This window comes from Clarias gariepinus, chromosome 7 (assembly GCF_024256425.1).
Source record: "Clarias gariepinus isolate MV-2021 ecotype Netherlands chromosome 7, CGAR_prim_01v2, whole genome shotgun sequence".
NCBI classification, from domain to species: Eukaryota; Metazoa; Chordata; class Actinopteri; order Siluriformes; family Clariidae; genus Clarias; species Clarias gariepinus.
The window spans coordinates 16,106,430-16,131,707 of NC_071106.1; the positions used below are offsets into that span (position 1 = coordinate 16,106,430).

Here is a 25,278-nt window from a genome sequence, read left to right on the forward strand (position 1 = left end):
AGTGAGGCCTGCAATTCTTTAGATGTTATTTTGGGTTCTTTCATGAGTGTGCTCTTAGAGCAATTTTGTTAGGCCGGCCACTCCTAGAAAGGGTCACCTCTGTTCCAGACTGACACATGTCAATTATTGTGTTTCTCATCTTTTTTTAATTTTAGCATGCTTCACTTTGTCAGACAGGTTCTATTTAAAAGATTTCTTGATTCAACAGTTCTGGAAGGTCACATTTCATTTATTATTTAGCAGGGGGCTTAATCCAGGCAACTTTTTAATAGTCTGAACAATGTGAGTTTTTAGGGTCAAGCCATCTACATCTAGCCATTTAAGGCCCTTGGAGATATCCTATTCTTTTCCACCTAAATTAAAGGATGAAAAATGTAAAACAGTGGTGTTACTCAGGTAACCTTTTTGACTGATTGGCTACAGCCTATATTTTACGTATGTGAAATATACACTCACTTGTCACTTTATTTAGGAACACAGTCTTGCAATCATTGCTCATTTGGTTTGAAATTATTTTTTTTGTTTTGTGTCATGATGCATTATCATGTTAGAAGTAGATGGTAAATTGTGGCCATAAAAAAGATGCCTTTTCTCAGGAGCAATACAGGCTGTGGCATTCAAACAGTACTTTTATGTTTGTAAAGAAAACATTCACATCATTACACTACTAGTTATTTCTAAGGTAAGGAAAAGGTCAAGGATCAAATCAAGTTTGCCTGGGGCTGTCACAGTCTTCTTCTTCTCCTTCTTTTTCTTTTTCTTTTACGTCTTCTTCTTTTTATAGGAAGTTCAGCATCAATAGGTTTGGGGGTTATATATAATTTTACAATATACAATAAATAAAAATCGTGGTGGACATATTATTCAAACAAAAGTGGAATTGAATGATTAATTAGATTATCTGTTTTTTTTTAATAATGGCAATCAAGATAATGAGAATAATTTGATATTTTCTGCAACGAAATTGCCCTATATCTATCAATGTTAAGTACGAAATCCTTAATACTTCAAAACCTTTTGGATCAGGCTGGGTATAAAGTCAAAATGTCTGCAATACTCTGGTGTCACTTGTTCAATCCATGCCTGCTTGATTACTTCCTGAAGATCATGTACAGAAATTTCCTTGAGAATTTCCTAGTTTTTGTGCAAAGATGGCCATCCAAGCTACAGAAAGTTAAAGTCCTGCAACATATTTGCTCCATCAGCCAGACAGGCTAGAGCTAATTAAGGAAGGCAAAAGGCCTGTTTTCCACACAGGGACAAATACTTTTGGCCACCACTGTATTGTCTTGCACATGCGAGCAACTAAACAATTGACTGCATTATCTTTGTGTATACCAAGATTAATTCATTTATTTATCTTCTATACCGCTTATCCTGTACAGGGTCACAGGGGCCTGGAGCTCATCCTAGTAGACTTTGAGCACAAGGCAGGGTATATCCTGGACAGATTGCCAATACATGGCAGGGCACAAACACACACACACACACACACTACAGGCAATTTGGGAACACTAATTTGCCTGTCGTCTAATTTATCTGCATGTCTTTGGACTTTGGTAAGCAACCGGAGTCCCTGGAGGAAACCCACCAAGCATGAGAAGATGCAAACTCCACACACACAGACCCAAGGCAGGAATCGAATACCATCTACAGTATACCAAGAGGGCACAGGTTATTCATTGCAATATGAGCATAGCAAACCTCTTAAGCTGTCCTAATAAACAATGGACAATGACTATCATTAGAAATACTATATAAATAAAACTATTTATTTACATTTTGATTAAAATTAAATTTTATTAATGCTTCATATATATATATATAATGACAGGAATGGTGTGCTGTTTTTGAAATATTTCAAACTACAGTAGTCCAACAACCATGTCCTGGTCAAAGCCCCTGAAATCACATTTCCTTCTTTCTGATTGGTTAATTGCATAATTGCATTTATGGATAATTGCCAGTAGAATGCCATTTTCTTAAATCAGTGATTGTAGAATACATTGCCTTTAGCAGCTAGAGTCATAACAGATGAAATACATAAAGGATGCCTTGTTTTTCATCTGATTTGCGGCTCATAATCTAACTCAGGTGCGGAAAAAAACAAGTAAACAACGCGACTGCTCATTCGTTCCTCTCCGCGTTACTCGTGTACTCTGACCCCGAGCGCACGGATCAGATCAGACGAGTTTATTATTTCCCCCGCGCGAGCGCGCGCGCGCTGTCTTGTTGTCGTGTCCTCACATTTGCGCTCGAGCAGCGCGCGGATAGACGGACGAGCGCGTGTGTCAGTTAAAATGACACGCGCGCCACTTCGCCGCGCCCCCGATGCTCTCATCACGTCGCCGCGCGCGCGGCCCGGGGCGCCGTGAGTGCGCGAGCTGAGCTGAGCTGAAGTGAAGTGAACTGTCCCTGCACCGCGCTGACACACACACACACACAGTGTTTGTGAGTGACGAGTCGGTGATGAGAGTGAGTGACTGACGGAGGGCGCCGAAATGTCGCGTCTCGTCCTCATGATCTCCAGCTGCCGCATTAAAACCCGCCATCAGTCAGAATTAAGCGGCAGATGGGAGGGCGACAATCCGCCATGGTTTAAAGGAGAGATTCAGAGTAAAAGCAATTGATAAACATTACTTAAGCTTTTGTTCCAGGGTATTGCCACCTTTAGAATAATCACTATTAAATACCTTCCCTATTTAAAGAAATTACTATTAAGTATTATTAAATTACCAGTGATGTTAACTGGTATTTAACTCTGAAAGCAATAAGCAAACACTTAAAACAATTAATGCATTTGAGATAAGGATAAATTATTCAAATATGTATATAATGCGCCTTTCATTTGCAGTTTGTGTGAACGTACAGTACTTGGCACCACAGCGGCTTAGTGGTTAGCGGCTTTGCACCTCCAGGGTCAGGGTCTGAATCCAACCTTTGGTTTGTGTGTGTGCTTGGTGGGTTTCCTCCGGGTACCCCGGTTTCCTCCTACAGTCCAGTGATATGCAGATTAGGCTAACTGGCATTTCAAAATTGCCCTAAATGTGTGAATAATGGTGTGAGAGCGTGTACATATATGTGCCTGCCTTGTGGCCCAAGTCTCCTGGGAGAAGCTCCAGGCCCCCCAGGACTCTGTATACAAGAGAAAACGGTATAGACGATGAATGAAAGAGTGAACAAACTTTTCCTTGACTAAATTTTAAAATGCTGTTTATAATAATAACCACACTCTGCTGGTTAACATGTATACAAAGCTAAATCAATCAATCAATTAATCAATCAATCAAACAAACAAACAAACAAACACAAACACTGCACTAAAGTACATAAAGGTTTTCATTTTAGAAAATGTTTAAAAAAAAAAAACATTAAATGGATTTTAAATAACCCAAAACTAATTTGAACTGCATACAATATCCAATATCAAGATGTGGTGAAAATATTGGCAAGTGCTATATATAGAGCTCTACTACAGGTTCTCTGAACTGAAACGTGTTGCCCTTTTGCATGTATCTATCTAGCTCATCCAGAAGCAAACCAGTTACCCCTGGGAAAAAGCTGCTACACTAGAGCACCATGGACATTTTGACAGATGGTATTTGACTATAAACTAAATTGATTAGACTGATGTCAAAAACATTGTGAAAGAATGTTATTCACTGAAATGAAATAACATTCAGCCTGCGATGTTTTAGATACACTGCAGTCATGTTTAAAAGTGTGTGTGTGTGTGTGTGTGTGTGTGTGTGTGTGTGTGTGTGTGTGTGTAAAAACATAATAAGAAGCAGCTTAGTATTAGGCAAATACAACCTCAGAACAAAATGTAACTTTTTTCACTGTAAATATTTATTTAACAAAAATGAAGCCAAAAAGAAAAAAAAAATGTGCGAAATACTAAGTACCCCGATTCAATAGTTTGTAGAGCCATTTTTAGCTGCAATAACTTTAAGTAATCGTTTCCTGTTGAACTTTATCATTCCAATCACGCTTAGGTCTGACTAGGCCATCCCAAACCTTAATTCCTTTATTTTTCAGCCATTCCGATGTAGATATACTGGTGTGCTTTAAATCATTTTGCCAGAAAGTAAAATGTTGTATTGTAGAATGTTAAACTCCAAATTGTTCTGAAATGGTTTTATAATCCTTTTTGCAGAAACAAGGGCTTCTCCGAGACCATAGCTTATAGCCTTTCCCCTTGGCATTGTGTTAACACACACCTGAGTGCTCCAAACCAGCAAACAGGCAAAATGTCTACTTTTACAGAGGCACACACACCCGCCGATGACCAATAAATTCAGGGCTAATGATAAACAGCACCTGGCTACAACTTACTTTCCTAAATCTAATGGAAACAGTAAGGGGGTACTTAGTATTGCCTGCTTGATATTTTGCTTTTGGCTTTATTTTTATTAAATAAATAATGGCATGGTGAAAAAAGTTGTTGTTCATCTGAGGTTGTGTTTGCCTAATACTAAGACCTGCTATTGTTAGATGATTTTTACTAGGTTTTTACACAAAAACATAGAATTAGAAGAAAAGGTACTAACTTTTACCCATGATTGTATATAACCAAAAGACCGGTTACCCCACATTCGTATGAACAGTCGTGCCCAAAAGTTTTGAGAATTACATAAATATTGGAAACTGAAGAAGTTGCTGCTTAAGTTTTTATAATAGCAATTTGCATATACTTCAGAATGTTATGAAGAGTGATCAGATGAATTGCATAGTCCTTCTTTGCCATGAAAACTAACTTAATTCCAAAAAAACCTTTCCACTGCATTTCATTGCTGTCATTAAAGAACCTGCAGATATTATTTTAGTTATCGTCTTGTTAATTCAGGTGAGAATGTTGACGAGCACAAGGCCAGAGATCATTATGTCAGGCTGATTGGGTTAGAATGGCAGACTTGACATGTTAAAAGGAGGGTGATGCTTGAATTTATTGTTTATCCATTGTTAACCATGGTGACCTGCAAAGAAACGCGTGCAGCCATCATTACGTTGCATAAAAATGGCTTCACAGGCAAAGATATTGTGGCTACCAAGATTGCACCTAAATCAACAATTTATAGGATCATCAAAAACTTCAAGGAAAGAGGTTCAATTCTTGTTATGAAGGCTTCAGGGCGTCTAAGAAGGTCCAGCAGAAAGTATGGTAAAAGGACTGTTGAGGACTGGGCCAAAGTCATATTCTCCGATGAAGCCTTTTTCTGATTGTTTGGGGCATCTGGAAAAAGGCTTGTCCGGAGAAGAAGAGGTGAGCGCTACCATCCTGTGTCATGCCATCAGTAAAGCATCCTGAGACCATTCATGTGTGGGGTTGCTTCTCATCCTAGGGAGTGGGATCACTCACAATTTTGCCCGAAAACACAGCCATGAATAAAGAATGGTACCAAAACACCCTCCAACAGCAACTTCTTCCAACAATCCAACAACAGTTTGGTGAAGAACAATGCATTTTCCAGCATGATGGAGCACCATGCCATAAGGCAAAAGTGATAACTAAGTGGCTTGGGGACCAAAAAGTTGAAATTTTGGGTCCATGGCCTGGAAACTCCCCAGATCTTAATCCCATTAAGAACTTGTGGTCAATCCTTAAGAGGCGGGTGGACAGACAAAAACCCACTAATTCTAAAAAACACCAAGAAGTGATTATGAAAGAATGGGTTGCTATCAGTCAGGATTTGGCCCAGAAGTTGATTGAGAGCATGCCCAGTCGAATTGCAGAGGTCCTGAAAAAGAAGGGCCAACACTGCAAATACTGACTCTTTGCATAAATGTCATGTAATTGTCGATAAAAGCCTTTGAAACCTATGAAGTGCTTGTAATTATATTTCAGTACATCACAGAAACAACTGAAACAAAGATCTAAAAGCGGTTTAGCAGCAAACTTTGTGAAAACTAATATTTTTGTCATTCTCAAAACTTTTGGCCACGACTGTACTTACTGAAAACTCTATTCCACATTTAGTCCTCTTTGCAGTTATAAAAACATCCACAGTTCTGGAAAGTCTCTCCACTAAAGACCATTAGTGAGATCAGGCACTGATATCAAGTGAGAAGACCTGGGGTAAAGTCGGCATTCTAGTTTATCCCAAATGTGTCCAAGGTTGAAGTGCGGGCCAGTCAAGCTTTTGCCGCACCAAAATTGGCAAGTTAAATCTTTATGGACCTTGCTTTGTGGTTTGGGCCTCTTAGTTTTAGTAAAGTAAAAATGGAACAGTCCAGTAAACAGAGACATCCTCACATCCTCACATCCATACAGTTGTGTGCTAACAAAATTGTGGCAACTGTTTGTAAAAGACAGACATCTTTTTTAGTTGTTTGCCAGAATTCACCCAAAGACAATATTCTGGTTTTCCTAGACCACCATTCATAAGAAGATTAGTCCTATATCCTAAAGAAAAATCACATTTGTACTTATGTAAAGTGTGGTAATCTTGGATGTTTTATTTGGCAGTTTACAGTATATACAGTTTGTTATTTATGTGGTCCCTCTGAGTGTAAGCAGGCTATGTTGGTGCTTTAATCAACAAGAAGACACTTTGGGATTTTTTGTTGCTTTTTTTTTTACAAAGTCATTAGCTAAGGAGAAAGGAAATTAGTCAAACTCACTTTATGTCAGTTACAGTTGAATAATATATGATTAACATAGTAATTACAAATCAAAACTTTAAACAGATACCAGATATAACTAGAGCGTTTATATGTACTTCAAACATATTCTCATCTCTTAAGCTGTAAGTCCATTCTAGTTTTTCTTTCCAATAATGGTAGTATTCCTACCAACTTCAACAGTCCATACAGAAATTGTGTCCATTTACACATCACATCACACTGGCCTGCCTTGTGAAACAACAAGAGGGTTTGTAATTTAATTTGTACAATTCTTTAAACATTTTATATACACACACGTATTCATCTTTGTGCAGAACCTTTACTGAGATCCTATTAAAGCTATCGCATGATCCTGGGTGCTGACCTGTCATTACAGACGGTTTTCCTGAGACGCACTCCTCTACGGATTGACTTCAGAATGTCGCCACTTTCAGACAGGGGCCCTGGGTCCTGTTGGCTTCCAAGACCTGCCTGGGCATCTGCAGGAAATGGGAATTGGCCATCTCCAAGAGCATGGGCGCTAGCCACTAGCTCACCAATCTTCTCCACCAGGCTGTGGCGGTTGGCAGCCAGAAGCTGGTCCTCCTCTGTACTGAGAGACATAGCCCTAGGCTGCGGGACATGAATGCTCATCCCAGTTCCTGTGCCCCAAGCCATTGGATTAGGCAGGCTCATTCGCTTTGGTGAAGCTTTGAACTCCAAGTTCTCTAAAGGGTCCTCATTGAACAAGCTCTCCTCACTGCCATTGTGGTCTGGGGGAGGGCTGGGGAAGCCAGGCGAGTTTGGCACAGTTGGTGTCTTCACTGGGACAATAGGAGGACGGATGGGAATAGGACCCACATTAGATGGGGTGCGTCTCACGCCAGTTTTGGAGGATGGAGTCCGACGAATGGTGGCTGTACCAGAAGATATGACAGCTCCTCCTCCTCCTTTGCCATTGGATCCAGGCGCACCATGGGCACCCATACCTCCCGGAATCCCTGCAGTGCTTGCAGGCCTCTTGGTCTGGATCATGCGACGATAATTCTGGGCAAGGTTGCTGTTTCGAGGGACAGTAGAAGATTTGTCGAAATCTGATTGAGGATCACAGATACCATCTCCATTCAGTGAGTAGCTGTCATAGTCAGAAGCTGCAAAAAATATCAGGGTTCATTATTAATGAACATAATGAATACCAGACCTTAATTTTATTGATTAGGTTTGTGGCAAAATGGCATTAAGACTATAATCTTTAACAGCAAAAGAATTAATTTCTTTAATTAATTATTTACCATTAACAAGCATATTTTTTTACATACTGTATTAGGTTCAGGTTGGTACATTTTGAAATTAATAACACTGTGAATTTCTAGTTTACACAGTTCTTAATTTAAGTTCTTCCTAAAGTTTAATATAAATATACAGTTATTTAGTGTTTAGAATATAGGTTTTTATAAATGGTTATTCAGGTTAATGCACTGTTGCCCCCATTACGTAAGAAATTGACTAAATAGTGTTTTTTGTTTTTTTCGTTGTTCTGCCTAATATTCCTATTCTTATATTTACATTAATAAAATATAATTTTTCTAAATATTACACATACAAAAAGTCAAATGCCAAAGGTGGACAAAGACAGTAGTGACTGTTAATCAAATTACAGGTTTAAATATTAATGCATTTGTTCAAGTTATAATATCTAATAAACTTGTGTGATTGATGTTCCACATAGTCTATTTCTAAAAATAAACAGATTAAATGTGTTATTCGACCAAGAAATGCATTAATTGTCGATATGTGGTCTAGAACTGTTGTGTAGAAACATTTATTGAACATTTATAAATGGTGTCTTCAGTGTCAGTGCTTTCCTTAATGATCAGTAAATTTACAGGAAGACTGTGAAAGAGTTGTAACAGATGTTATAGTGTAAGGGATAACAGGACGTTATTTTTATGGACATCAAAAAGTACAAAACATTACATGTTTACTAATTAATTAAATTTGAATGGTGACAAAAATTCAATAGTGTAAGGGGAATAAAACACTTTAAGATTAGTTCAGGCTGGTATGATGTGGGCCAGTTAGAGCTATTCTTATCAACTTTAATCAAGTTAAATTTCTGCAGAAAGAAAAGAAATTACATTTACACAATTACAGTACTGCACAACATTCTTGAGCAATCCATCAATTATTATATTTTTAATATAACCATGAGAAATAGTTCTCCAGGCTTCCTGAAGGACTTTTTGCATCTTGTGTTTGGCAAGATTTTGGCTAAAATTTAAAAAACCTGATCACACAGTGAACTATGAATCATTCAAGCATAAAAAAATCGAACTTAATGCATGAACAAGTGAGATAACAGCAGGGTTACCATGTGAGGGGATGGTATCCTCTGAACAGGAGGGAGTGGTGTTCTGTGTGCTGTATCCACTCGAATACTGCAGAGAGTCACAACTGCTCTTCTGCTGCTCCATGCTCAGACCACGCGTCAGGACCATGGCGAGCTCACTGGCTGCAGATATCGGTTTCCCGTGCTTGAAGAGAAGAAAAGAAATTATGAGAGATATGGACAAATGGACTGTCAGAGAGGAAAATGTAGCTTTAGAAAATGTTATTACAGTCAAGTTATTTTTTAAGCACCTTGCTACTGATGTTTGTAGGATTCACTCTAGTCCTATAGGGGTCCTCTGGGTGCAAAGACCCTCTCACCCCACTAGGTGACTCCACAGTTTCACTCCTGCGCTGCAGTGCTACCCCCTGCTGCTCATAGTGAGGTATTTTTGACCAATCTTGCTGCTGGATCGCAAAAAAAAAAGGCATGTACAATCAACGCGACCAAACTGTGTGGTAAGCAATCTGTGTAAGCAAGCTGGAAATACTGTAGATCAGTCTGTAGAAGATGATTCGTAGTTATGTAGTTGTAATTGTAAATATTAAAAGAAAAAGGGCGAGTGGGTGTTAAAATGCTGGCAAAATGCTGAGCAAATAATTTAAAGAAAAAATGCACATAAAAGTAAATAAAGTAATAATAAATGAATTATAAATCTGAAAAGCAAAACAGAACTCAGAATGCATGAACTAATGAAACGTGACCAACTGGCCAAAATAAAAACAAACCTTCCAGTGATGAACTTTGGTTGAGGGTGAGGGTGAGTGAGATCCAGGGGAATGATTATAGGATATAAAAGGGAGAGATCTGATGGAGCCATTGTAAGTGTGAGCAAGGTGGAAAGTAGCGAAGGACGAGCCAAACTGTGGAGACGGAATGACATTTGGTCAGATTGTCAGTATGTTTAAGGAGGACAGACTCCCTTAAGGTTGATATGTCAGTGTATCAGAAGAAAGTCAAAGACATAAAGTATATGCAGAGTTCTCACGCTTTGTAGACCCTTTTAGGTTTGTTTTTGACTTTCTGTGATTTCTTATAAAATTTAAGCGCTCAACTGTTTCATCACATATTAACTGTGTTAGAGCAGAAAATCCAGAAGTAACTAAAAGCAGTACATTTTACTTTCATAACAGATAACTAATCTTTTCTCCAAAATGTGTTCTGTACAGTGGTTACTCTGTGTACGAACGGCCTGCATTGCAATTACAGCACCACGGGCCCCAATAATGTTATTAAGCATGTCAGCAAGAATAAAACTGAGCTAATTTTGGTTTCCTTTTTAAAGCAGCTGGCACCAAGTGGAATCATAAATTAAGTCAGATTTAATGTCTATTTACTTAATATTCTCCATTCTTTACATGACTTTTTTAAATGTTTTAATTGTTTTATATGCAAAAATATGACTATTGTGTTGGAAATGGGTAATATTGGTAATATTTTTCTTTAGACGAATTTTCACCTGAAGAATTTTCCGAAACGGATTAAATTAAGAGGTACCACTATACATATATGTATAAATGTCAGAAGTAAATATTTTTTGGTTTATTTGACATTTATATAAATATGTATGCATTAAATATCTGAGCAAGAACCGCAAACAGTCTTAAACACTAAATTTCACTAAATTTGTGAAAAAAGCAAAAAGTTAATAAGAAGCAAAAATCATGTGTGATAATGTTAAGATAGCGATCAGGTTAAAGACTTTGGTGTATGGTGTAATACTCACTGCTACGGGAGAGCCACATTCGCTTACAGACTGACATGTCTCTGATGCTTCTGAAGATGCAGAGCTGGATGACTTCTGTGGAAGAAAAAGAAAAAAAAGATGTTAAAAATGTTTTTTTTGTATTATAATAAATAGAGATACACTCCTAAAAAAATGTTGTTATTATTAGATTAGTACATATGTGTCAAAATCAAGGCCTACTTGATAATAATAATAACAATAATAATAACAATAATAATAACAATAATAATAATAATAATAATAATAATAATGAATTGGTAAATTAGAACACTAATATCCAAATTTTACTGCAGGCCTGTAGCTGTGCGCTTAAAAAAAAAAAATTCCTTGTGTGAAAATCAGAATTTTTACACAAGGAAAGTTGAATTGTAGAAAAATGGTAAATTAATCATAAAACGTTTAAGGGTAAATTCCTTGTGTAGAATCAAACACATTTACAAACATAACTTATTTGAGTATTATAAATAAGTAAAAACTATACACGACTACCAGAATCTTTTTAAATTATATTTCATTAGATACTTCAGGTACTCTGAGCAACTTAATTTCAGTGAGGGAATGAAAAACCTATTCTGATTTCTTTTTAAGAGTGCCACTTTGAAGCATCTTACAGAAAAAATAATAATAATAAAACGCTGGTTAAAACCGAAGCCTGTCTGTTGTCATGGATGCAAACCAAGCCTGTGTCTAAAAGCAGTCAGAAACATGTGAGCTTCTAGCCTTTAATGTGACTGAATGAATGACTCCAAATTCCAAAATGTTTCACCCAATGATGTGGTAGAATAATATGTTGAAAAACAAAGTTTATGGAAAGCTAAAACGAAAGGACACTTTAAGAACAAAGGATGCTCTTCTTGTTAAACTTTTCTTTAAGTTTACATAATCACCCATCACATATACTCAGCTAATCACACATAATCAAAAATAATCACCTAATCATATATAATCACCTATAACATACATACATATATATATATATATATATATATATATATATATATATATATATAATCACCTAATTACATATAATCGTTTATAATATACAATCACATATAATCCTCTACTCACATATAATCCACTAAAACATAAAATCATATATAATAATTTATAACATATAATTTATTTTTATCACCTAATCACTCATAAAATATAACATATTATTACATATATTCACATATAATCACCTAATCACATATAATTATCTCTGGAAAAAAGGGACCTCTGCCAAATAATTAGTTTTCTATGTTTTTTTTTCACATCAAAAGAACCCAGGATCATGCAGCATTTGCAGAGCTTTAATAACTTAAATGCTTAATGTTAATGCTTTAGCTAAATAACATTAAGAAATCAGTATTTGGTGGCATAATCCCAATTTGCCATTACAGCTTTCATGTGTTTTGTCATGCTCTCCCTCAGTTTGTCACATGGCTGTTGGGTAACTTTGAACCACTCTTTTTGCAAAAAAAAAAAACAGCTCAGCTTTGCTTGATGGTTTGTGACAATCCATCTTCCTCTTGATGACATTCAAGAAGTTTTCTGGTATAATTGCAATGGTCTCTTTTTTTTCAAAGCTATATAATCAACTATCACATATAATTAACTAATAAAGCAAAAACCTAAAACCCCATAGAAAGATGATAAACAAGCAAACAAGCAAACAAACAAACAAATATAAGGCTTGTATGGTGGACCAGATAAAAGTTTCATTTGTCCATCCTTGATGTGTGAATTACCTGGCTGGTAATGTCTGATGGCATGGGAGATGGAGGTTTGGAGTGCATGTTGGCATCATGAGAGACGAATCCAGAATCATGAGAGGAGACGCTGCTCAGGCGATGTACGCCACCTGGTGGTAGATGCACCAAACTAAAATAGAAAAGAAGAGACTTTTGTAAATTAGTGATAGAGGTGACCTACTGTTTAGTTCAGGATTAAATAATTAGCTATTTTTAATGTAAAATGATATTTACTAATAATATTTTTAAAAGATTTTAGAAAAACTGCGTTTCAAAACAACACAATGCAACAAATCTGTCTTTATTTCTTTGTTTCAGGCTTGTATTTACGACTCTGCCCCTAAAACAGGAGCAGCCCTGCCTCTTTGCCTGCAAATGTACTTCAGAAAGGCGATTAAGTTTCAGTTAAAGTGGAGGGATTAGTGGAAAGGTGAAGAATGTTCAGCAGAGTACTCTATAAATAACCAACTGCTGAATGAAGCACAGAGTTTATGCAGAACAAAACAAAACTACTGTTCTACATTAAACTATGAAACCAATAAATAAATTCTTGTGCAAGAGTATTTAAAGTAAAATTAAAGTCCTTCCCCGTTTATCATGTTAAAAATATAATGAAAATTGTGGGGATACATACTGTAAGTCATTTTTTTACATACAAGGATCAGTCAAAAATTGTCTGCACTCTGGCTGTAGAATTTTTTAATTAACTTTTAGAAAAGACAATACATCTTTTTTTTTACATGATCTCCTTGTTTTTCAATACACTTTGTCAGTCAACAAGCTTTCCTATTGCCTTATTAAAATGTTTTAGGCTGAGCTGTGAGCCACGAAGGCACCGCTGTCTTCACTTCTTTATCCTCGTAGGGCTGCTTTCAGGGGACTGAACAGGTAAGTGTCTGATGGAGCAAGATCAGGACTATAGAGAGGATACTTTAACACCACAAAACAAAATTCGTGCAGGGAGTTAACAGTGTGAATGTACATTGTCATGCAAGGTCACAATGCCCTTGGATAGCATTCCTCTGCATTAATCCAGAATTTAGGCTTCAGCTCTTCAATAAGCATCACTGTAACAAGCTCTGTTGATTGTTGGACCTTTTTCTTAATAATGTTCCGATACTGGCGTTTGAGAATCCCAGAAAGCAAAAGCAAAAATATTCCAGATGATGGTTGATTTTTAAACTTTTTCTTGGACGGCTTTGAGGTTGTTTCCCGTTCCATACATGCTGTTTACGCTCAGGTTCTTAGTGATGAATCCACATCACCAGTAATTATTCTCTTTCAGAAAGTTTCACCTTCCTCACTTTTTTATGCTCTGAATTGCTTCGGCACTAGGTTCACCCTTGTGCCATAAATAAATAAATAAATAAATAAATAATCACAAGTGGGGCATCTATTTTTCCTCGCACCCCAGGTACAAATGAACTGATCTAACAGTTACATCAGTTCATTTGTAACCTTGAACGGAAAGCGCTGATAAGACAGTGCGGCCAACAGAAGGTTTACTATAACCAGAGTGTGGACAATTTTTGACACACCTTTATAATATGCAGAAAAACATATTTTTGTACCTACAGTAGCATAGGTTTTGTATGATATATACATTTGAAATCAGCAGAAGTCTTCACGCTCACCCTGTACCTTTACATTAACAGGGAATCAGTATAAAACACCATTGATCTGTTGTGTTTAAGCACCTGCACAGGCTGCTCTTCCTGGAGCCAGTACTGCTAGGGGAGGAGGGGGGCGTCTGGTAGGACCAGCTGTAGTCAGAACCCTTCAAGTCCACGATGACCTAGTAAAGAAAATAGGGTTTGTACAGGTTTTCTACAATGTAACTCCCACCACCTTCGAGGTGGATAACACTAATCAGCATTTAATCCTAATGTACAGTAGAATTACATGATTTCTGCAATAATACCGCAATAATACACACTACAGAAGACTTTTTCTTTAAAATATTTACCCTAAATGCTTTGAATATTAATATTTGGAACCAATGTGTGATGCTCAGTGCACAAGTTTTATTTTAGAATTAATCTCTATTAACTAGGGTTCACTATTTACTTTAAACTTCTTCCACTGACAACCTAATCTATTTTCACTTTGGATAATGCTTTTCTATATTTCCCCACAATGCCATTTGACTACCTGCTGATAGTGGTAATTTGTCTTTAAGTCTGTCCAGCTCTCCCACTTTCTCATCTATATACTCCCCTAAAACAGATCAGATTCCAAAGCTTCAGCTTTCAGGCTAATACCATCATAAAAACCACTGGGCTTATTACAGTATCTTGTGGGTGATTAAAGGGCCAGACCAAGTTGACGCCATAACTCTGCGAAACTGTGTCTTGGCTTGTTTGTATTTCAGAGCTTATGGTAAAATCTGTAAGTTATTCATTATATTTAAACTCACTGAAATGTTTTATCCAACACCATTGATTCTGTGTTAGAAATGTGATGTCACAGCAGCTGACAACCACTTACTTCTCCCATGAATAATTAAAACACAGTATTAACCAGCAAATGACATCAGCACAGCTGATAAAGTACATTTCAAATAATTTAATATAAACATATTTCATGTTTCAGTGTGGAGTTTTTCATAAATTACCTCTAACCTTGTAAAAATTTCAAATATCATTCAGGTGCACATCAAGGATTTTCCAGTTATGTATTTACAGCAAAGTTCTATTTTATTTTTTATAGAACCTTTAAGCATTTACTGTATATGACTCCTGACAAGAACTCCTGAGAGTATCTACTAAGGCATTTAAAAGAGGGTATGGCTAGGATGGTAAATTGCAAGCATTAACATATGTATGTGCATCAATTTCATTTTTTCTTTTATTTATATAGTACTAAACAAAGGGTGTTGTCAGAAAGGATGTTATCTTTTGTACTGTTTATCCTGTATACAGCGCCGCGGGGGGCAGTTAACTTAGGTCTGCATGTCTTTGGACTTGTTCTGAGGAAACTGGAGTACCCAGAGGAAACCCACCATGCAAACTCCACGCACACAGACCAGAGGTGGGAATCGAACCCTCGATCCAGGAGATCAGGGCCACAGTGCTTACCACTATGCCACCTTTCCGCATGATATTGAATACGTGACAATAAATAAACCACCTCTGTAAGTGTGTACTAGATGGTCGAATATGTAATTTTTTTACTCTGTATGTTCTGCACATCACCTACAGTACTGAATTGTTGCAAAGAAAGCACCTGTTCACTGGCCTCTGGTAGTTTATGTGGATCGGTGATCAGCACAGAAAGATCATCCATAATGGCCTGGAGATGAGTTACTTCTCCCAGCATAGAAATCTCTCCATTCTGAAAATAAAAAAACACACAGATCAGTTTTGGCACTTTACCCACGCAAGCCATCAAAACAAAATGATGCCACACGGTGTTCTGTAAACTCACCACGACAGGCTGCAAGAAGCTAATGAATGTGCAGTAGCGCCCCCTCTCCTCAAGGAGGGCTCGGCGCACGGCTTGTTTCTCTGTCTCCTCCATCAGCAAGTACATGTCGCTCACATCCTGCATAGCACTGTCCAATTGTGGCTGCAATCCTCCTCGTCCTGTAAGGGATAAACAGGAGAAGAAGGTGCAGGTGAGGCCTAATAAAATTAAAATGCTGGCACGGTATAGTAAATGGATCACGGAATACTAATAAGAAGATACTGTGCATGGATAGATCCACAGGACTGGCAAGCTGGATGTATTTATGATGGGTGAGAATGTCAAATGCCAACAGAAATGTAATAAAAAGACACAACATGAAATTCTGGACAGTAGAAGGTAAAATGAGAGGAAATTTAGTAGGTCATCCTATACCTAGAGTTTAGAAGATATCAATTGCGAACACCAGTAAAAATAATGTATGTTTAGCACACAAAGAAATATGCACTACCGGACTCCTTCGACGATGGTACTGCATGCAGAAAATGGAAAACATGGAGTCAATACAAATTCCTACAGGCTAAATGAAATGGTCTACAGTCTAAAAGCGCTAGTTAATACATTGTGCTTAAATACATACCTGGGAGTTCTAAAGTTTTTATGGTGCACAGGTCAAGCAAGCAAAAGCAGAAGAGGGATAGAGAGAATATGCAGGTGAGATAAAGTGCATCAGAGACAAAGGATTGCAAAAGTGAAGGAGGATGCAGTAGAATACAATTGTTTGAAAGTCAAAGAAGCGTAAAGATAACGTCAGAGCATAGCATAGACATCCAGAAAAACAAATCTCATAATCTGTTTTCTGAAATGTAGTGCATTATGTCCCCACCAGGGGGCACCACAAGCTGATGTGGTGAATTTCTGATTCCTGGTGCTTCATATGATCCCTATCATTCCTATCGTGTCCACTGTGTACACCCCTGAAGGCAGTGTTTTGATCTGTGGTTGCCTCAGTTGGTCAGGTCTCGGCTCAGCATGTTATATGTTAAGTCAGCTAACGAACTGAGTGTACTGAATGACCAGGTTATTCTATCAATGGAAGGAGTTGACATATTCCAGGACTCATGAGAAATCATTTTTACACATCAGTTAGCCTTTACATTTTTCACTGTAAATGAAATATTAAGGTGTGTAAGACTTTTTTGATCTGGCAGTTTTATTAAAATAAAAAAATATAGATAAAATGCTATTCGATATTAAGGAATAAATGCCTGGATTTGCCGCTATTCGAAAACAAGTCAGCAGAAATCAGCTGCATTTGAAGTCATATCACTTATGAATGCAATGTTTATGTCAGTCTTATAATTCAAAGCATAATATAATATAAGGAGATTGGTAAGGCAAGCAGGTGTGATGGCCAAAAGGAAACACACCTTTCCTGGCCTTTTTCTGTAGCTTTAGAGTATCAGAGGACTTCTTCTTAATCTCCTGTCGAGACCGTTTGTATTCTGTAACACAAAAATAGCAATAAAAAATAGTGAGAGATAAGAAAATTCAGATTTAAAAAATACAGATAAGTAACACTGAATTCCGGCATCAGTCATACCTTTGGCATGATCTTTATCTAGAAGAGCAGCTGTCTTCTTCCACTCCTCTATCTTGTCTTGGAGTGGTGTGACCAGTTTCTCCATAAGAGCACTGCGTATGGTAGAATACAAAAGCATCAATAACAACGTGATGCATAAGCAATGCAGATATAAAAGCCTTGCCGGTGTTTATTAGGCCTTTAGTGGTAATGTGAGTGTAAATTCACTCACTGCAAAAAATAACCCATCAGACCCTTTAAGCAGCGGATTGATCGATAAGAATGTAAGGTCATCTGGACTGTGGAAAATCAATGACTGGCACATGGTCAGCTACTTTTTTCTTGCTCTTAATTGAAGGGGAGGTAGAGCCAAAAGTAATATGGGACAGGATTGCATCAATCACTCACTTGGTAAAGTGTCGCAGTTTGGCCTCGATGCTGCGGTGGCGCATGCACATTCGGGTCAGAGCAGAACCGATGTCCCTGGTAGCACCTGGAAAAACAGGCATGACCCAACATTAGGCAAACAAGATTCAAACACTCAAGTCAGGACCACATAACCACAGCAAAGCTTTAACTAGAACACAAGGCAGGGATCAAAGCGAAGAGGCTGCTAAGCACACAAAAGGTCACACGAGGTCAAAATATTGTAAATCAGCCTGATTAGAAAGGTCATATTAAATTTTACATTTTATAGTAATTATATATTCTTGAATAAACAAAATCTGGTCTTAAGTTGGAATCTTCCATGACCTATAATGACTACAACGCAGCTTTTTCATAACAAGATCTGCACAACAATTAAAATTAGACAATAATGCTTTTGTAAGTACAGATCCAACAAAAGGTTCATCTATTTGAATTCGCCATCATTTAATAAAACCAATATAAACTAATCCACAATTATTAATAATGTCCAAGACTTTAAGAGACCCATATGAACTGAATATGAACTGAAAATAAGGTTCAAAAATCATGGTTGCACATAACACATATGGTTGAGCATGTTTTATGGTCTGTATACTAGTCTGTAACTGCATACTGGACATATTGTTTAGTAGCTTTCCCAAGGTAATGTATGAAAGGCAGGTCCTCCCATTCTCCCTTTCCCCTTACTCCAGCCAGGTCCAAAGGGAAAAGGAGGGAGCCTAGTAAAGGGATATCCCTCTATTCTTCCTCACGGTGTCTGCCTTTCCTGTCCGCTCTGTTTCCTAAAAAACATTATTGCAGGAGAGAATGGGAGAGGCCTGTGCTAATCTGGTCTAATGCAGCAGCACTATGCGTACCTAAAACGTGCTTTTTGTACTACGGTTATGGGACACTCCCAAAGCACAAAGCATATTCAAAGATCCATAATGCCAATTCAAATTTGACTACACTTGATAGGGACAATTTCCAGAAGTAAACCTGACAATACAATAATGCTAATCTACGTTAAAGTATTCGAACTGGAAAATATTATACTGCTCATTTGTAGACACTTGCATGGTGGACATCTAATGCTGACAGTATCACCGCTGTGTAATAGTTAATAAGCTGTCTGCTGCAGGAAAGGTTTCAAAACGGAGGCTTCGTGCTTTCTGGTGTCTTGGTAACGTGACAAGCTGTATTTTTTGCTTTATGTTTTATTAGCGTAACTTTTTTTCTCTTTTAACTCCTTTCTCTATGCATTATTTTTTAAATGGCTAGAAGTAGAACATAAGCAATAATAGGAGCAGGTAAAAGTATGTCATGTTATTCATTAATAATTTTCAAATTGTAAAAAATACTTCTTCCTGATAAAAGAACTCTGCTTTGCACTGGGCTGGATCAAAAAAATGACATTAAAGACACACTGAAAGAAAAAAAAACATGTGCTTATAAATCGCAAACACTGTACTACTGTATTTTGAGTAACTATAGTGTGTGAGGTTTCATACAATTTAAGGAAGGGTGTGGAACAGGGATAAAAAAATTCTAGGTTTTTTTTTTGTAGTGGTTAACTGTTCTCAACTTTCAAATAAGTTCTACATAAAGCCCTCTCTAATAGTGCAACATACAGTAGAACGTTTAATGCTTTTAACAGAAAGACCATCAGGAAGACATCATAAAGCAATTGACCTTTTATATATAGGTGTATGCATAAATTGTTGTTACTTCAAAATCTGTGACTGTACCATACTTTTCTAATAAAAGGGTTAAAAATAAACCAAAAATGATGTAAAAAAAAAAAAAAAAGAACATCTTATTTTAAAAGCAAGAAGTGTTTAATACTAGATGCATCATAAATTCAGATAAGAGCTTTAGTGCCATGAATCAACATAAAACTGACCAGTCTAGAGCTTCTAATGTCTATACAGTACAGTATTTATGCAGCCTGGTTTATATCTCTTCATACTGTATTAAGTAAGAAATAAAACATGTGGCACACTGTTATAAATAAATAATGCATGCCAGGGTGGTGTGATAAGGCTTGACACAATCTATAACAACTCCCTGACCCCAGTGTTAAATAAACTGCACAATTTTATATTAAATGATTTTTTTTAGTACTGTAAATAACAAGTATTTTTAAACCATCCTGTCATTTCCAGGCTTATATTTGTCCCTGTGAATCAGTTACATGATCAGATGTAATAACAAGCCATGTAATACAAACTTAAGAAATTTAAAGTCCGTTTACACTGTTGTCAGCTGTGCTGTTAATCAACAACTTCTGAGCAATATTATTCAAGAATTCAGCAGTCGTATATTCTATTAAGTGCTCCGACTCTATGGGTGGGACAGTGACAGCAGTGCTACAGTCCAGGTGACATTAACAGGAAGGAAATGTGAAAGCTCAGACAGCTATACTCGGTCAGGATATGGAAAAATGACAAACCTATAAATTGTCCAACAGCCATAGAAATACAAAAATTTTCACTGGTAATGTGCAGAAACACACATGTATAATATATATATATATATATATATATATATACCATATCCAACACTGCACAAAGTGCAAGATGCGAAAGCGTGTGTGGTGGTCAAACTTTTTATGACAAAAACAGATCCCAAAGACAACCATACACACACACACACAGACTCACACACACAAACATACACACCTGCCAGCTTCCCTTTCCTTCCCCCTCCCTCAAGGGATCAGCTGACAGCTCCATCCTGAAAGAGCTCAGAGTCTTCCTGCATCCAGCAGTCCCCTGGCCTTCTGCCCTGACCGGACGACTGCGACTCCCACAGCTCTTCCCGAGCCTGAGATGCTCCATTCAACACGCTGCCTGCTTCATCCAGCACCTGCCTACGCCTGAGGAAGCCATTTAGCCAAGCTACGGTAGGGAGGGGGGGTTAAAGGGGCACTCTGGAGGGAATATTCACATGATTGCTCATGTTCTGACACTCTGGGTATTTTCTTCTGCTTCAGATGGAAAAGCTATAATAAAGAGGACCGGAGCTACTTTATCATTATAAAGCTCGAGTGTCTGCATTTTGGAGCGACTTGGACATCTGTTTTATATGTCTGTACGTAAGTGGACAGGATTCAGCAGCGTAAACGGGAGCTCTAACAACCAGGACGTTTCCCAAACCACACTCACAATGAATGATTTCAAAGCCGCTCTGATTCTAATCCAAACTTAACCCAATTTGCTTAATAAGAAGCTGGTGTGATTTCAGCTAATCCAGCAGGGAGACGTTTCGCTTACCCAAAGCACACCCACACCCACATTACCAATTATAGCACTGGCTTAAACCCATGAAATTCCAAAAATGTTTCACAGGTGTGTGAAATGATGATGACCCTGTAAAAAAAATCAGAGATGCTGGAGTCATTTTCTTCTTTCTGTATTTCGAGTATTCTAATTTGCTCTCTGTTCCCCTTGGACCCTCTCTCCATCACAGACGTGTGTGTACGTGTGCAGGTGCATCCGAGACTGCCAGCCGCTCTGGGGCTGTGTGTGGAAGGCTGCAGTATCCATGGTTTCTCACCACAGCCTTGTGAAGAGCGAATCAATGCCTGGCAATGCAACAGCGTGTCAGTGTGTGAGCAAGTGAACAAAATTATTCATGGAATGTCTCGGTTCAGTCTGTCTAACTTTCATACATCCAAAATATACAAATTTACACAGTCAGGTAAGAGCAGCACAGCGCATGATTCCCATGATTATATGAATATATATGAGTTATGTGAAACTTCAGTCGATATTCTGTACACCATACTTGTGAAGGTGTGAAAATATTCTACATGTAGAGAATCACGCCATAAAGATGTAAAAACATTTTACATTTTTTTTTTTTTTTTATTATGCTATCAAAAGCACCAATTATTTGACTCCATAAATCAAATCATATTAATGAGCTGCTAACAAAATGCAGGGGACAACTCTTGCTGTCTCTTTAAATATCGAGTAAAGGATTAAGACATGAATTGAACAAATGAAGGTCTACACAAACTAAAACTCTGGTCTAAGAATTTAGTGGAGAGAACTTCTTGGATTTGGCATGCTACAGGGCCGTAACTAATTTTGCACAGAATTGAAAAAATCTTGACGCAATTGTTGCTTGTTGCTTCATCATTAAGTCATGCTTTCTTCCTGGTGGTACAGAAAGTGAGTGGTGGTCTGTCACTTGCTTGTGTAGACGCACTGTAAGGTGAATCAGACCTATGAATATTCGCCATTGTTGTCATCGTCTATCGTCATGAAATCCCGCCCTGATGTCACCACACTGCAATGCCTATAAAACCATTCCTTCCTACATGAGTAGTTCAGCATTTGGATTAATAACCACGGAATCAGAATCTGCTAGCAAAGTGCTGCGTCACAGACCGGCTGGAGTCTGAATTAAATAAAGAATCTGGGACTGCTTGCTTGGACAAAAATAGCATGTTGAAAATTTAACTTCTAGCAACATGATACCCAAATTCCTGGCTTTTGCTTTAACACTAGCCTGGTTTCATTTGACCAAAATAATTAATTATTATCTTCATCATCATCATCATCATCATTATTAATAATAATAATAAAAATAATAATAGAAATGATTTCCCCATGAGACCACTACAACAATACTGCATGTTAGAAGGCTCACCTTTTTAATTGTCATTTTAAAAAAAACAATACATAATGATCAACAAATTATATTTCTGGCCAAAAAATATTGCACTCTAATCCAGAGTGTGTTACTGATTATACCCTCATAAACATGCAGTCATACGGAGCACGCAGCACACTGGGACTCCCTCCTGTGAGACAGCACTCCTCTGTGCTCCAGACGCCGGGTCTCAGCTGGCAGGGACAGTTTTGCTGATGGAGAGTAATTCCTCTGCGATTAAAACCAAACCGTGACAAAAATATACTGTACAAGCTTCTTCATTACTCTCAGCACACCAAAAAAATCTTCTAAATGTGGCATCAAAGAGGAGGAATATACTTCCAATGATTTATTCATGTTGGGTTTTAATCGATATCATTTGCTAATATTTACTAATTAACTAAAGCCATTTAAAATGAGATCACAATGAATCTAAAACTTAATTCCCATTCGAATGATCACAAAGATGTGAATGAAGTTGTGCACGAAGGTTACTAGATATAAACATTTTCCTACACACTGAGAATCAAAACGTTAGACACGATGTGCTCTCTCGCACACTGAAGAGAAGAAGACGGGCGCAGGGAGGAGAAACAGCTGACTGGAATCATATGGGCCGTCTGCTCTAAATTACTTACGACTGTGTCTAAGCAGGGAAGAAATTTAAGGGGTGTCTGTGAGTGTGTGTGTGTGTGTGTGTGTGTGTGTTGAAAATGTTTACTTGGAGACTTCCTGCCAAAGGGATCAAGCACTGCTGCTAAAAATACCCCTTACTCATCTTGTCACTCTCCAGATGTGTTTTGTATTACCTCTAAAGGAAAAAAAAAACGGGATTTTCAAACAGATGTTTTACAACTGGACCTTGGGAATTTTGTTGCTTCTTTTGGGCATAATGAGCCATCACTCACAGTTGCTGCTCGAGAGAAACAGTAAAGTAACCGTTCTACAAGGACATGGTGAAAGGAAGATGTTAACTTTCTTTTTTTTCTATCTTAGCCTGATTCTACTTTTCTCACACTCCCTGCACCTTTCTTTTATATGGTCTGAAAAATGCGCCATACTCGTATATACTCCTGTTCCACTGTTCACGTTATATATACAGTATGTCACATTAGCACCTGTACTTTCTCACCTATGGTTGAGCACATAAACAACACTACCCTGGATTCCTTATCATGTCAGCTGCATGTCAGCTGATGTAATCCACATAATACTTACAACACACTGACAGACACCAGACTCCTGACTAAACACACACCTGTTCCGAATTACACAAACTTTTATACACAGACTCCGTGAAGCCTTGTTTGTAATGTTAACCTGATTTGATCCTTGCTGTGTTTGCCCATTTAGGACAATCCAGTTTGTGGCTCTTTTACTGATTTCACATAAATTTTAATGATTGTCTTTAGCAGTATTCTGCATTTATAGAAATTGGTTAAAAAAAATAAAACAAACTAATTTATCATTAAACATGAAATATATAGAGGAAAAAAATACATAATCTATTGGCAAATACTTTTGCATCTTTTAAGATTTTTTTTTCTGCAAGTTACAAAACAAATTACACTTAAAAGTTTGTAACTTATGTTTAGAAATAATAATAATAATAATAATAATAATAATAATAATAATAATAATGTTTAATTTGGTTTTTGGTGATGCTATACAGTATTAAGAAATCAGGATATTAATTCACATTATACATATACAGTACAGTATAAAAATGATTAGAGACAACTCCTGGTAAAATTGTGAAGCTGGAGGGCAAAATGCTAAAATGGATCCTTTCTAGACCGGTAAGTTCCTTAGATATGGCTGTTCGCCTATTCTGGGTGTGTAAATGTGTGTGAGTGGAGGGGGCGTGGTTAAGCCTGGCTGTCTTAGCAACGGCTCTACAGAGGATGTAACCTGCGCTAATTCTTGGCCGGACATCTGTTAGTACTAGAGTGCTATTTATTAATTTGTTCAAGCAATCAGGAGACCCAAAATGAGGGTTTTGATATGGGATTTGTGGGTGTGTATAGTGTGTATAGTGTGTAGAGATGAATTTTTGCTGCCTGCCTTTCTAGAATCCCATTCATTCAAATTTTTAAACATGTTTGGGGCAAGTTTGTATGGGGTAATTATTTTTGATTGACATGATTAATTGATGGTAATTAATGTGCAATGCTATAATTTTATGACTGTATGTTACATGAATATAGGTACTAAAACTTCATAACATTTCATAACAAGTTCTTAATGATTCAGTTTTTAATAAGAAAGTATATTATTGAATATTTATTTATTATTTAAATGACTGCAGTAACACTAACGGCAAAACGTATGTTGTTATGAGAGTGTGAAATCTAAGTCTGGACTTGCTGATTGCTCCTGGGGCATTTACCGGGTTCAAAATAAGCCTTTTATTATCTATCCACTTTTCTCACGCCACAAAATAGCTGAACTTCAAGATGTTGATGCATCTTTGCACAATTTGAACAGGTAACTCGGTATACTTCACATGTCTGGTGATGTGCTAGAAATGAGTAACGTATACTAAGTGTGAAGCATAATCTCCCCTGCCAAGTCTCACCCATGCCCTACACTCCAGATGGCTGCTACAGATATGCGCCATCTGCCAGTCCAGAGCATCGAGAAGATAAGCAGTGCAGCCATACACTGACACAAATGTGCAGAAAGTCAATCTGTGTGACAGAGCAAGGTAAAGAGGATTACACATCTCTTCATCACTAATGTAAAA

The 25,278-nt window shown here is 37.4% G+C and overlaps 1 protein-coding gene across 5 annotated transcripts in view; it reads right to left on the reverse strand.

Moving 5' to 3' along the window:
- Positions 1 to 6,426: 6,426 nt before the first annotated feature.
- Positions 6,427 to 25,278, reverse strand: part of mtss1la (MTSS I-BAR domain containing 2a) — a 31,991-nt gene continuing 13,139 nt past the window's right edge. The window contains exons 1-13 of one of the 5 annotated variants that reach the window (XM_053500360.1): positions 20,552 to 20,697; positions 17,871 to 17,955; positions 17,484 to 17,575; positions 17,311 to 17,385; positions 15,902 to 16,059; positions 15,701 to 15,808; positions 14,173 to 14,270; positions 12,473 to 12,605; positions 10,719 to 10,793; positions 9,721 to 9,855; positions 9,244 to 9,399; positions 8,975 to 9,137; positions 6,427 to 7,754 (exon numbers count right to left, since the gene is read on the reverse strand). In XM_053500360.1, the coding sequence (XP_053356335.1) occupies positions 6,964 to 7,754; positions 8,975 to 9,137; positions 9,244 to 9,399; positions 9,721 to 9,855; positions 10,719 to 10,793; positions 12,473 to 12,605; positions 14,173 to 14,270; positions 15,701 to 15,808; positions 15,902 to 16,059; positions 17,311 to 17,385; positions 17,484 to 17,575; positions 17,871 to 17,920 (2,034 nt within the window). In that variant the 5' untranslated portion in view covers positions 17,921 to 17,955; positions 20,552 to 20,697 and the 3' untranslated portion in view covers positions 6,427 to 6,963. Of the gene's footprint in view, positions 7,755 to 8,974; positions 9,138 to 9,243; positions 9,400 to 9,720; positions 9,856 to 10,718; positions 10,794 to 12,472; positions 12,606 to 14,172; positions 14,271 to 15,700; positions 15,809 to 15,901; positions 16,060 to 17,310; positions 17,386 to 17,483; positions 17,576 to 17,870; positions 17,956 to 20,551; positions 20,698 to 25,278 lie in introns of those variants that run through there. The other 4 variants (XM_053500357.1, XM_053500356.1, XM_053500359.1 and 1 more) reach the window with 4 other exon arrangements.